Source organism: Portunus trituberculatus, chromosome 18, assembly GCF_017591435.1.
Source record: "Portunus trituberculatus isolate SZX2019 chromosome 18, ASM1759143v1, whole genome shotgun sequence".
Taxonomy (NCBI): domain Eukaryota; kingdom Metazoa; phylum Arthropoda; class Malacostraca; order Decapoda; family Portunidae; genus Portunus; species Portunus trituberculatus.
In genome coordinates this window covers 21,304,306-21,317,772 of record NC_059272.1, presented here as the reverse complement: position 1 = coordinate 21,317,772, position 13,467 = coordinate 21,304,306, and the positions used below count along the sequence as shown (strand labels likewise).

Genomic DNA, 13,467 nt, shown 5'->3' with positions numbered 1-13,467 from the left:
ATATATATATATATATATATATATATATATATATATATATATATATATATATATATATATATATATATATATATATATATATATATATATATATATATATATATATATATATATATATATATATATATATATATATATATATATATATATATATATATATATATATATATATATATATATATATATATATATATATATATATATATATATATATATATAAACAACAACAAAACTAATACTAATATGTTACAGAGATGTGCACTAAAGCATGACTGGAACAAAACAAAAAGCCTATTCAGAGCCTGACTGCAGCCCCCCTCAGCCCTGAAATTTGCCTTCATGGACCCGAATGTGGCGCTTGAGGTGGTACTGAGTGACGGTGCAGTACTGGCAGTAGGGGCACATGAAGGGCCGCTCCCCAGTGTGGGTGAGCAGGTGCCGCTTGAGCCCTGTGGTGTACATTGTGGTGTAGCTGCAGTAGGAGCACCTATGAACCTTCCGTCTGGTGGTGGCCCCCCCAACCCAGCCAAGCGGTGCTCCACCAACCCCTGGCTCCACCTGTGGGCAACCCGACTCATTTAGCATTCACTTTTGTGTCTTCTTCAAGTCTTGAGATCAGTTTCCTCCTCTAACAGTGAAGTGACATCAGATTATTGAGTCACACACCAATGCCTCCCCAACACTGGTAACCACAGAAATACCTCATCTGCTCTTGGATTACAATGCAGTATACTGTGAAGTAACAAAGACCTGCAAGACTCTGCACTGCTATGTTGTATCATGCCTATTCCAAAACATTCCCAAGATAGATGACCCCTTTTTTACCCTTGAATTCTTGAATCCTCTCATTCTGCTTACATTTCTTCCTTTTAAATTATCCAGTGCTATTCTCATTTCATGTCATCCACTCCTCACAAAAAAATTCATGTGTGTAAAACTTTTATAATTTCAGTTTCTGCATTTTTTCTTCTGTGATTAGAATTACTTAACATAGAAAAAATTACATTCTTTGCACTTTTAGAATCCATTCTTTGCACACCACAGGCACTTTTCTAGTAACTCATTTCAACTACTTGGTTCTTTCACTGTCTATCAATACAAAACCAATTCTCATTTGCACATGGCATGGTTTGTGCTTATTCTATCAAGCATTTTTCAAACTTCTTAAATAATATATATATATATAAAAAATATATATATAAATAAAAAAAAATAAAAAAAAATAAAAATAAATAAATAAAAAAAATATAAAAATAAAATAAATAAATATATAAAATAAAATAAATAAATAAATAAAATACAAAATGCTGAAAAAAACTCAAGTCTTGTGCTTCTGACAAGATCTTATGTTACCATCCCGTTGTAACTGTTAGGCTGATATGCCAAGCAAACATATATAAGAAAATAATACATTTGTTATTTGTGAAAAAGAATGATATCAACTATCCTCTCAAAATTCCTCTTAACTATTTACATGTATGTATATAGTTATGTACCAAGGGTGCTTTCACTCCCTATGAGACTGAGCCAGTGTGGGCAGGCATCTCAGGCTCCTTCAGTAACTGCTACAACAAGAGGCTCTTCCGCAGGTGGGTGGTAATATGAGTCCGCAAGTTGCCCTTCTGAGTGAAGCGGAGAGGGCAGTGGGGGCAAGGGAATGGCTTCTCCTTTGTATGAACACGGATGTGACTGGTCATGTGTGTTTTCTTCCTTGTGGTGTAGGGACAGAAGGGGCAATGATGGGTCTTGCCTGGTGTGGTGGCAGGCGCTCCCTCCCTCGCTCCCGCTACTCTCCCAACACCTGAGACCACCTGTAGAGGGGACGACGCCCATCTTAGTAGGATGCCAGCCACCCCTCACCCCCACCACCACCACCACCACCAACCTCACACCCACCCAAGATGTTCTTCAATGTCTATCACCAATGTTCACAAACACATAAAAATGGTACATAATCTGGTCTCTATTTAATATCATAAACTCTCTTTTTTAATATTCTTTCACTCTCTTCCAAGCAGTATCACAAGATATTTCCCTAACCTACACATACACAAATAAGCAAACTCTCACTCTCTCTCTCTCACCACACACACACACACACACACACACACACACACACACACACACACACACACTGACTTGACAAATTAAAGTATTTAATATTTTGTTGCTACTTGGCAAATAATATGTACGTGATATAAAATACATCTGTCAAAGAGCTCTGCTCGGCAGATAATGTCTATATCAATTGATTTAATTTTTAAACTTGTCTTGATATTACTTTATGAGAAATAAAATGGACTTTACTTTACATGCACACCTATTTCACCATGCCTCTGATTAATTTCCTTACATTTTAACAGTCAAGTCCAATGATGTATAATTCCAACGGCAACTTCGGCAATGCTAACATTTCTAGTTTTGCTCTTCAAGCGAGTCAGTCACACTGCAGAGTCAAATTTACACATGAAATGAATGGTTTATAAGAGAGGTCTCTCAAGTACAAGGTAAATCTTAGGATCCATCCATCTACTGATAAAGTTCAATGAAATTTTTCATTTTTTTGTACATAAATCATTTCCCAGCCAAGGCTCCAGTGTGATCACCACAAATAACAGATCCACAAAGGAATCAGTGAGGGAAGTATTGAAGGCTCCTTGAATTGTGATATCAAACAAATATTCACAAACTGATATTAGGGAGGTGTAAATTCAAATGAGTTCAGATTTAATCCTTCTCACAATGAGCTACTAATTGCATTATCCTTTTCTAATTCAAAGCTTTGTCTGAAGTGCAACTGTTTTCCATTAAAGTTTCTCTAGCATATGTCCTTGAACCATATCTCTATCAATCCCAATTCTAACTGTTGGTCCAATGAAGTAATAATGTGTCTACTTTACCCAATGAGAGAAAACGTCTAAAGTATATAATAAATTTATAAATAAACAATGTAATATATTAATAAAAAAATAAATAAATAAACGAATAAACTAACAACTATTTTTGCAGACAATACAAAATAATATACTTGTGCTTTAAAATAGTTCACCATTTCCTCTCATTATAATCTATATGATACTTTGGAAAACAAAATGACATTTTAACAAAAAAATCCAATATACTTTAAACTGAGTTAGAAAAATAAAAATTCAAAACATGGAATTTTAGCAATTCAATAACTGATCCCAAAACTGCCTTCCTGGAGAGATCTTAAGGCCACAGGGATGTATTGCCCTGTGACTTCTTCAATGAACTTTGCTATTTCATTCTGTTGAACAGTACCATGATTCAGCCTTTTCACCTCCCCAAATATTGATGTTTGATCACAGCAACCTGATAGTATGCAGGTGAGGGTACTTACAACACTGGACTACACAGAACATGTTCGCACAAGAAACAGAAAAGTTTGTGTGACACTTCAAAAACAGCAAGGGGTCAAGAAATACCAAAAGGATGACTGAGGTAATAGGTAGCTATGGAAGACCATTTCCACTACATCTCTGAAAAGTGTCCTGATAAGCCTGAGGCAATGGAAGAGTGAATCATAGGCCATGAATGGGCAGAAAGATAAACTTATTTAGCCCTGGTTACATTACTGTGCGTGCCCTGAGTAAATGTTCAGATGTGACATGCATGAGGGAAAGTACAAGAGAGTACACCAACACTGAATTCTCTTATGATGAAAATTGGTGTGTTAACATGTGTCTTCGCAATGTGCTGACTTTGATTGAGCGGTACGAGCAGACATCGCATGCGTACGGCTTCTCTCCGGTGTGGGTGCGGATGTGAAATTTGAGGGTGGTCTCCTGGGTGGCACGGTAAGGGCAGTGAGGGCAGGTAAATGGCTTTTCCCCGGTGTGAACGCGAACATGATTATAAAGGTTGGTGGTCTTGTTGGATCGGTACGCACAGTAAGGGCAATGGTGGATCTTGCCCTGGGCTACTGTCCCCTTATTGGATGTCTTCTGATCGCTGTTCCCCGGCGACATCTGTAGATGGTACGCTGGTCTTACTCACCACTGATTAGGCAGTACCTTGTATACAAGTCAACTATGATACAAAAGTAGTAGTAGTAATGGTAATAGTAGTAATAATAATAATAATAATAATAATAATAATAATAATAATAATAATAAAATAATAATTCATGACTTAACTAACTTTTAAATTAAAAATAAAAATGTTCTGTATTTATTCATTTCATAAATTTTGGTTGCTAAGATTATAATAAAAGGATAATACAGCAGTCACCTCCAAGGGCAGACCTCCCCATCTCTCAATCAAAAAAATTTCACAGCTTCACCAAATAGTATTGATACTATGTACTGTGTCAGAGAGAGAGAGAGAGAGAGAGAGAGAGAGAGAGAGAGAGAGAGAGAGAGAGAGAGAGAGAGAGAGAGAGAGAGAGAGAGAGAGAGAGAGAGAGAGAGAGAGTGAGTTCAATCCCCTTATCAGTCCCAAAATAGTCTTGGTGGCAAGAAACAAGTTCCTCAAGGCTACAGCCTTTAATTGTTATCCACAATGTGCAAAATAAAAGCATATGGTGTTTTCTACTTTTATCACCCTGTCATGGCATTCTTTTATTCATAAAGGGGTTTTTTTTCTTTACAAATGCATAAACTCTTTTCCTTAAGACATTCTTTTATTAAGACTTTTCTCCATACTCTTCACCATACACAGACAAACATACGTACATACAAACACAGACAGGCTCCATTTCTTTGACACTGGGGCACTATACAGAATCTTTCCTTGATATGTCAAACACAGAAACTTGCAAGTAAATTTCCTTCCCACACTCAGATGGCCTTCCAAAAGTCAGTTACAAAAAGGTTCCCACATTTCTCTTAAAATCTAGCAGTACTTCATCACGTCACAGATGATTAGCACTTGCATCCACCTGATCCCAGTGGAGTCAAGGATACCGTTTGTACCATTCCATCTCACCCTGCTAAGAGAGTGTTGAGTCATCTGCAGAAGCCCGGGTTGCATGCTTCAACAGGTGGCTCTTTAAAGCGTCCTTCCTAGAGGAGCGGTAAGGGCACTGGGCACAGGCATAGGGCTTCTCGCCGGTGTGAGTGCGCATGTGCATGGTGAGGTTAGTTCTCTGGTTAGCACGATAAGGACAATGAGGGCACTGGAAGGGTTTCTCCCCTGTGTGTGTCCGCATATGGTTAATCAAGTTAGTGGTGAAGTTAGTTGAGTAAGCACAGTAACGACACTGGTGGGCTTTCACTGGCGGGGACGCACTCTTTTCCAGGCCAGCAGATGCTCGGCTTCCAGTCCCTTGCCGCACCCGGTAAAGTGAGTCTGGGCAGGAGGTGGATTTTTTCCCATAATGGCTACTACAACCATGGGTAGAGGTGGTGTTCTTCAGCATGAATGGTGCGTCTGAGAGAGGGTGCACCAGGCCGATAACTCCTGTGGTTCCTCTCTTGCTGGCCATCTGAACGTGCCTGCCCAACCCCACCTGTAGGGGACGCCCATCACAGCAGTTAGAAATCAACTTATTTGGGGTTCTTCAGGGCAGCAACTATCTGCCATCATTTATCTTATCATAACTTATTAAACACACCAAATGGCAAAAGCTGAAATCCCTGCAACTCTTTTCAATCTTGCTGGGATAATCAGTTTTACCTAAGATTCCTCCACAGGCTCTGTTAATGTTAACCTTCCACATCCTCTTTGTGCTTGTCTCATGTCCAAAACTCCACTGGCTGTGTGATGCTCAACAATGACCCCGAAGGTACATATAATTCTCCTGGTGCCATTCTAGTTGGCTTTAGGAAAAACTCAACTTTTACTTCTGCCCAATGAACCAGCAATTATGCTTGCAAAAACTTGGCCCTTAGGTCATGAAATCTTCAAATCTACACATTTTTTTTTTTTTTTTTTAAGCAATCAGTTTACAGGTGAGACACAGGTTCCTGCCATACATACGAAAAATGTTGGGAGAGGAAAGAAGGACTGAGCGGCAGAAGATTACTTTTCATGCTTTCAGACAATTACTGTCCTCTGCATACTTTTCTGAAGACCAATACCCAAGACATCCATAAAGACTAAAGAAGGTTTGCACCTTGTACACATTTTCAAACAAAATATACACGTCACTCATACTCTCATTTAATAACCTGAAGTTCTCCTGATATGTAATTTCATACGAGGGAGTTTGTTCTGAGGTTTTGCCCAATACAGATCATGTCCAGATTTTGATCATTGCAAACTGTGGCCCATTTCAACAAACTAAACAACCATTTCCCATAAGGCACCACTTTCAGGCCATGTCAAATGAAGATTACATAGTAAAGTATAGGTTGTCAAGAAAATAAACAGAAGCAGGGTAATGAGAGAGAGAGAGAGAGAGAGAGAGAGAGAGAGAGAGAGAGAGAGAGAGAGAGAGAGAGAGAGAGAGAGAGAGAGAGAGAGAGAGAGAGAGAGAGAGAGAGAGATCCACTCTTCCATTCATACAAGTTTCAATTGGAGGCATTCCTCAATTAAATGTTGACCACATTATCAATAACAAAACTCTCACATGATGCTTAATTTCAAAATTACTTGTCTCTCCATGACTTTCAAGGTAAACTGGTGTGCATTAATGAGTTATTCATTCACTCCCACAATTCTCAACTATTCCATAATTCATCATGGCTCTAATGCTGTGTAATGCTAAACAATACCATCTTTCCAGACTAACAAGTCTCATTTCTGCCATTAACAATGAAAATTTTCTTCTCACTGATTCTGAAAGAACACTACCACATCATCATCTCTTCTGTCACATACCTTTCACACACTACATTTTGGCTTTGCATACTGCTCATTTCTCCACCATGTTAGTAACTGCAGCACTCGCATGGGACTCATTTGTGTTCATGCAAGGTAAGTTTCACACACACAAAACACAGTTGGCACCAGTCCTTTAACTCTCTCCCACCCCCTGCCATGCAAATTTCTTCATGTCAGACACTATTTCCCCTAAGCAGATAATTTTCGTATATAAACCATACATATCCTACTACAAATTAAAAGAATGGGATTTTTACTGGAATTAAAAATTCATATATTACCCAGAGTACCAAGGATATCCATAACTTTTCCCCTTTTCTTTTTACAAGTTTAATTAAAACAACTTAATTTTTCAGCCCACAGTTTATCAGATTCACAAGGATGTACCCCATCCCAATATATAAAGCAAACAGCAGAAGCAGCAAAACAAGAGGTAGTAATCATTCCTTTTGTGGAGTGAAGCAACACAGCCATCAGATGCAAACCAAAGCCTTTTGTCCCAAATCCAAGTTCTTTCATTATTCATAAAGAAGGCAACTTATCCAACAGCTACAAGAGGATCTACAATGTCCCACCTCACCCTGAGTAAATTGAGAGCCATTCAGCTGCTGTGTAATCTCCAAGCTCAGGATAACCACTAAACTGCTGATCATTTTCCAAGTTGCAGTTCAATGTAAAAGCAGCTGGGAGACTACACAGCATGTAATTATTCCTTCCTGTTGCAATGCCATCCTCCTCACCCCACGATGCTAACATCAAAACAGGACAAGTTTTTCCAGAGGTGCATATTTTACAGAAAGTCTGAGTCTTGCCTTCTGGACCAACATGTGTCCATTTCATCATTATCATGCTTCAGAGCCTTACAGAAATATGATGATAATATATTAAATAAGGTTGTCTTTGTTCCACCACCATTTTTATAGTACTACATTAATCAACATGATCTTACCACACATGTATATAATGGTATAGTGTGCATATCAATGATAAAATAACTACATCCCCAGAAATGTGCTACTAAAAATATATAGAACACAGAACCAAGGCCAAGGACTATCAAAAGCAATCAAAATGATCACATGTGCTTTTGATAGACAAGGATGAATGATTTACTCAAAATATAAAACACCACCAATACTGAGGCACTTAAGAATGTCTTGTATAAATGTTCAGTGACCTTGATTGTGTGTCATTCAAGAACTTTACTAATAACTACAGTAAGAGGAGACAGCCATCTTGATAAGTGTGGAAAGAGGTTAAGTTTGGTTAGGCTAATGTGAATGAAAAAAGTGTTATTGTGATCCACAAGGGTTTAGATGCCTTGAGTGCCACCACTGTCACCACCATCACCACTCATTCTTCAGGACAAATTGTTTCTATTGACTTTCATCTTTTGATGCTAATAATCTTTATGGCTTGACACTGCCATCTAAGTCAAGAGAGTGCAAATGATTAAAAATTAATCTTAACTTGTTCATCTTGAGATTAACAAAATGTAGTTTTTGATACTTAAAAAAAAAAAAAAAATAAATAAATAAATAAATGAATAAATAAATAAAATAAATAAATAATAAATAAATAAATAAATAAAATAAATTAATTAATTAATAAAAAAATCTATAACCCATTCCTAAGCAAAATATAAGCTGAGTTATATGAAAAGTTGATGTAGAATCATGGCAATTAAAGAAAACAAACACCTAAAACAAAATCACTATGACCTGTTGAATACCTTAAAAAGCCATGGCAAAAAATTAAGAGCCTGTCACAGGGGCATAGACATGAGCATGTTAGTGGCGGTGGCGGGTAGGTGAGGCTGGTACCAGATGGCTGCCCCCGGTGAGACAAAAGAAGACAACACTCACCAGCTGGTGTGCCGCTGGGGCCTGGGAGGACGGGTGGAGGTCTTGTCCCCCATCACTGCCTGTGTAGCCCTCCAGCCCAGAGAACCCAGAAGGCATCTCACCACCTAACCACTGTGGGGAACAAACACATACATAACAGTTATGCTGAGGCTTAAATATAACTATTCGTTAATGGTTACCTCTCCATAAAATACAACCTTATGGGATAGCTCAGTACAGCAGAATACACACTTTCATGCCTCTATAGACAACATATTTTGATGTATGATCTTGAATTTTAATTTAATCTGAGATACCTGAAATTGAAATGAAATATCACTTATTCTTCATTTGACGTATACTTCACCTCAGCCTGCAATCATATTTGCATCAGGGAAAAAAAAAAAAAAAAAAAAAAAAAAATGTAAGGGCAGACTCCTGGCTTGATGTAGTTTTTCTTTTTCCCTTACATTTAAAACTTCACTAAATTCTAGTTCAAATAATGAGCTTGACAAAGTCTTGTGCTAAAATGGCCATGAGAGAGAGAGAGAGAGAGAGAGAGAGAGAGAGAGAGAGAGAGAGAGAGAGAGAGAGAGAGAGAGAGAGAGAGAGAGAGAGAGAGAGAGAGAGAGAGAGAGAGAGAGAGCGAACATGGTTGCAGTGCATACCGTTTGCATCCCTGAGGGTCCAGCCAGCGCCTCCACCACAGCCTCAGGAATGGCCTGCTGCGAGGGATTGGCTTTGGGTTCATACTTGCCAGGTAACATGTGATCTTCTTCCCCTCCGCCTCCCGCTGAGCCCTCCAGCCGTGAGTCGCTGCCCACCGAACCGTAGTCCATCCCTGAGTCCATCATGTCTTCCTGCCCCGTGTCTCCCTGGTCGATCATCTCCTCCTTGACTAGAGTTTCGTCCACCATTACCTGTGTGAACAGTACCACTTGATTCATGGGTATTCCGTGCGTGTGTGTGTGTGTGTGTGTGTGTGCGTGTGTATTCACCTAGTTGTAATTTTACAGGGCCTGGGTATCATACTCGTGTGGCCCCGTCTCCATATCTACACACATCCAACTTTCCTTTAAAACTATGCACACTCCTTGCTGACACCACCTCCTCACTGTGTGTGTGTGTGTGTGTGTGTGTGTGTGTGTGTGTGTGTGTGTGTGTGTGTGTGTGTGTGTGTGTGTGTGTGTGTGTGTTCACTTGCTTGAACAATAATTTCTTTATGTACATTCTAGTGCTTGACAACTGTATGCTTTCACTTCCTAAATTTCATTTAATCTTTTTACTTTGAAGTAGTTATCATTAACATCAAATAATAAACATATAAAAGATCAGTAATATTTAATCCCTCTCATCTAAATCTAATTTCTACCTATTTCTCTGACAGATAAAAATTAGATTTGTCTCAAAGAACATCTGTATCTCATCTCAAGTGTGTAAATGGAAGAATAAGAATATCAAACTATTAACATGTGGATAACATAAGTAGTGATCTTTTTAATTCAACTACTTTTATACTAGAGGACCACTGGCTAGGAAAACAAAGGGTGAGGGATATATATATATATATATATATATATATATATATATATATATATATATATATATATATATATATATATATATCTATATATATACAGAGAGAGAGAGAGAGAGAGAGAGAGAGAGAGAGAGAGAGAGAGAGAGAGAGAGAGAGAGAGAGAGAGAGAGAGAGAGAGAGAGAGAGAGAGAGAGAGAGAGAGAGAGAGAGCCCAATGAAAGTGCCCAAAAAGTATATGAAGAAGAAGAAGAAGAAGAAGAAGAAGAAGAAGAAGATGATGATGATGATGATGATGATGATGATGATGATGATGATGATGATGAAGAAGAAGAAGAAGAAGAAGAAGAAGAAGAAGAAGAAGAAGAAGAAGAAGAAGAAGAAGAAGAAGAAGAAGAAGAAGAAGAAGAAGAAGAAGAAGAAGAAGAAACACACACTCACTCACCTCTACTTGTGGTGGCGTGGGAACTGAGTGGCTAGTGGTTGAGTGATCCCCCAGCCTGTCATCAGCCAACCCATCCATGCCCCCATCCTCCCGGTCTGTCACCCCATGGTCCCCCCACTGGCTGTCACTCCGGGACCTCTGGGCAGGGTGGTTCTCTCCCCCTTCATGCAGGGGTGAGGGTCTGGGGGAGGAAGGGGGTGATGGAGACGACTGTGATCGCCCCTGATGTGTGTGGCTGTTCTCTTCCCGTCTCCGCCGCTTGGGGTGTGGACTGCTGCGGTCGTCTGAGGAGTGGTGATGGTGCGAGGATGCTGTGCGTCTGTCTGATATTGGTGGCTCGTCTGGTACAGCGAGGCCCTTGATTCTGAGAACTTCAGCGGCCTTGATGAGGCGGCCAAGGTTGCTTTGTGCCACGCTAACAGCACCCTCGTACATATAGCAAAAGAGAGCCTCCAGGTCACAGCGGTTGACATCCTTCAGCACGATGACAGGGTGCTTACAAGGTGTGTTCTCAAAGATCTTCTCAAAGTACTCACTGCATGTGGACAACACCAGTTTGTGTACAGGATAAAACTTGCCCTCACATGCCACGGTTACATCAGTATACCTCTCCTGCAGAAAAAAAAAAAAAAAAAAAAAAACAAGATTAAGATTTATAAAGGTTAGATTGAAGGTTTACATAATTTCATTTTTTTGTTGTTGTTGATCTCTGAGTAAAAATAATCAGAAGTAAAATGTCTAAAAATAAGTAATCTCAAATTAGTAAGCTTACACTATTTTTGTAACAACTACATATTTAACAACTTATGAGTGACAGAAAGTGCAGAATATGGAAGGGACAACTAAAAAGATAACTGATATCTGATCAAGACTGGACTAGTGAAACAAAGGGTATCACGGTGGTGGTGGTGGTGGTAGTAGTAGAAGACATACCTTTTCTCTAAGTGTTGCTAGTATGTGGCAGAATGTTGCTCTGTGGTTGTTCCACGATAATGATAACATTCCATCTGCCATCTTGGAGGACTGGGCGTCGTCTGAAGGAAAACAAATTATTCATAGTGGCAAGGCAGCAGAGGTTAAGAGAGGTATGGACATTAGGTGGCAAGTTTATTCCTGGCTAATTATCCAAAGACTTCCACACTGTTTGAGCTAGGTGATTCACCAGAGAAGGCAGGCACCACCTGTAATTCAAACCCAGGACCCTCCATTTGTCAGGTGGACATGCAACCCGTTACAGCACGGTCGCCTCACAGACATATATCAAGATGTATCAAAAATATTATTATTAAGAATAGTATGTAGCACACACCCAACCTCCCAAGTGACAGCACCAGGAGGCATTAGGAGATATGCACATTACTCTACACCCACCCTTCACCATCTGCACAGACGTGATCTGTAGCAGCAGTGGCTTAGCAAAATAAATACATTTGGTTAGGTTAGCAGAGATTAGCGTCCAGCTGCATCATAGTAGAGTCCCAGAAGGCCTCCATCTATTAAATACAGGAACACTAACCCCGCCACTATCAAACCATGAGTGGGTGAAGGCTGTCATCTCTTACAGCGAGCCCACCTGTTCAAGTCAGTAGAGCCAAACAATGTGCGTACTACTCATAGGAAGCAGCGATGACGTAACCCAATACCTTCTGTCCCTGCCTAGTGGTGACACTTCACTGTTCCCCACGAGGCCTGCTCCCTTCCCTCCTCCCTCACCTGTCCCTGCATACCTGTCATCTTCACTGCCAACCCTGTGTACATCACCCAAAAAAGTCATGTCAACACCCACTCCCTGAACACGACAATGAGATGCGTTGCGCGGCGGCTGTCATCATATAGACTTGAGAATGGAGAAAGGTGGTGGGCTGTGGCTTGAGTGGGCTGAGCGGCTTGGCTAGGCGGCCATTGTGCTATTGGCTTTGTCTCCCTCACGCCCACCACCTCTTTTCCACGCCACTGAATCTAATCCATTCATCTACCCTGATCCACATGACCCTATCTCCCCTTACAATATTACGAACAACCATAGCATGCTTTACAGCAGCGGGAAATGCGAATAATATGATAATTTAGCAAGTGTGAGATTCCCCGCTACTTAAGATTAAATATTACCTCGCAAATATTTAATCATAGGAATATTATGCGCTTATGACACATCCGCATCTGGAGACTTAAATCTGCGAGGTGTTCTGAAAGGGTGATGAGAATGGGTAGAAAATATTCACCTGATTATTGGTAAAATAAGGGAGGGACGCCACGCCAGACCGGCCGGGCAGGAGGCGGAGAGGTGGTGTGCGCGCGCAGGGATGCCACAAACTGCTATATTTTCCTTGTTTTCCCCTATTCTTAACACCTATCTATATTTTTCCTACTCACAGTTAAGTATTTCGCCTAATTCATATGTCGTTACCTCAGTGTTATAGTTAATTTTGACATTATGCTCGAAACGTGCAAAATGCAACCGAGTTTTTCTTCCCTCTTCCCATTAAAATTTCCCTGGGAACTTTTATTTTTGAACGCGTTATAGTAGATATTATCATAAATGCATCTCACGTTTCTCCACACTAGTTTGGATAATGGCAAACACAACTACCTAACTCCATAACTTCTGGGGAAGGAAAAAAAAAAGGTTGTAGGGCCAATCTTGTTACGCATCGGAGCTGGTATCAACGAAATTCATGAAATGCCTTATTGACAATATAAATTCCAGGGTTTGCACTTGTCCTCAGTGATATCGTTGCTTTCTCCTACAGATCCCTAACACGGAATGTGAAACGGCATCTCCTCTTACACTCAGAATTTTCTTGGATTGCGTATTGCTTGAGTGCATGTTGCCTTCATGAAAATAATGCTTCAAA

At 39.8% G+C, this 13,467-nt stretch overlaps 1 protein-coding gene across 17 annotated transcripts in view; it reads right to left on the bottom strand.

Annotated features, from left to right (window-relative positions):
* LOC123505551 (protein tramtrack, beta isoform-like) overlaps positions 1-12,940 on the bottom strand; it is a 57,806-nt gene extending 44,866 nt beyond the window's left edge. For 2 of the 17 annotated variants that reach the window (XM_045256999.1, XM_045257001.1), the window contains exons 1-5: positions 12,399-12,531; positions 11,546-11,646; positions 10,613-11,224; positions 9,299-9,550; positions 8,652-8,762 (exon numbers count right to left, since the gene is read on the bottom strand). In XM_045256999.1, coding sequence (XP_045112934.1) covers positions 8,652-8,762; positions 9,299-9,550; positions 10,613-11,224; positions 11,546-11,646; positions 12,399-12,444 — 1,122 coding nt within the window. In that variant the 5' untranslated portion in view covers positions 12,445-12,531. Of the gene's footprint in view, positions 1-263; positions 559-928; positions 1,812-1,966; positions 3,990-4,546; positions 5,471-8,651; positions 8,763-9,298; positions 9,551-10,612; positions 11,225-11,545; positions 11,647-12,398; positions 12,542-12,834 lie in introns of those variants that run through there. The other 15 variants (XM_045257010.1, XM_045257011.1, XM_045257005.1 and 12 more) reach the window with 14 other exon arrangements.
* Positions 12,941-13,467: the final 527 nt, after the last annotated feature.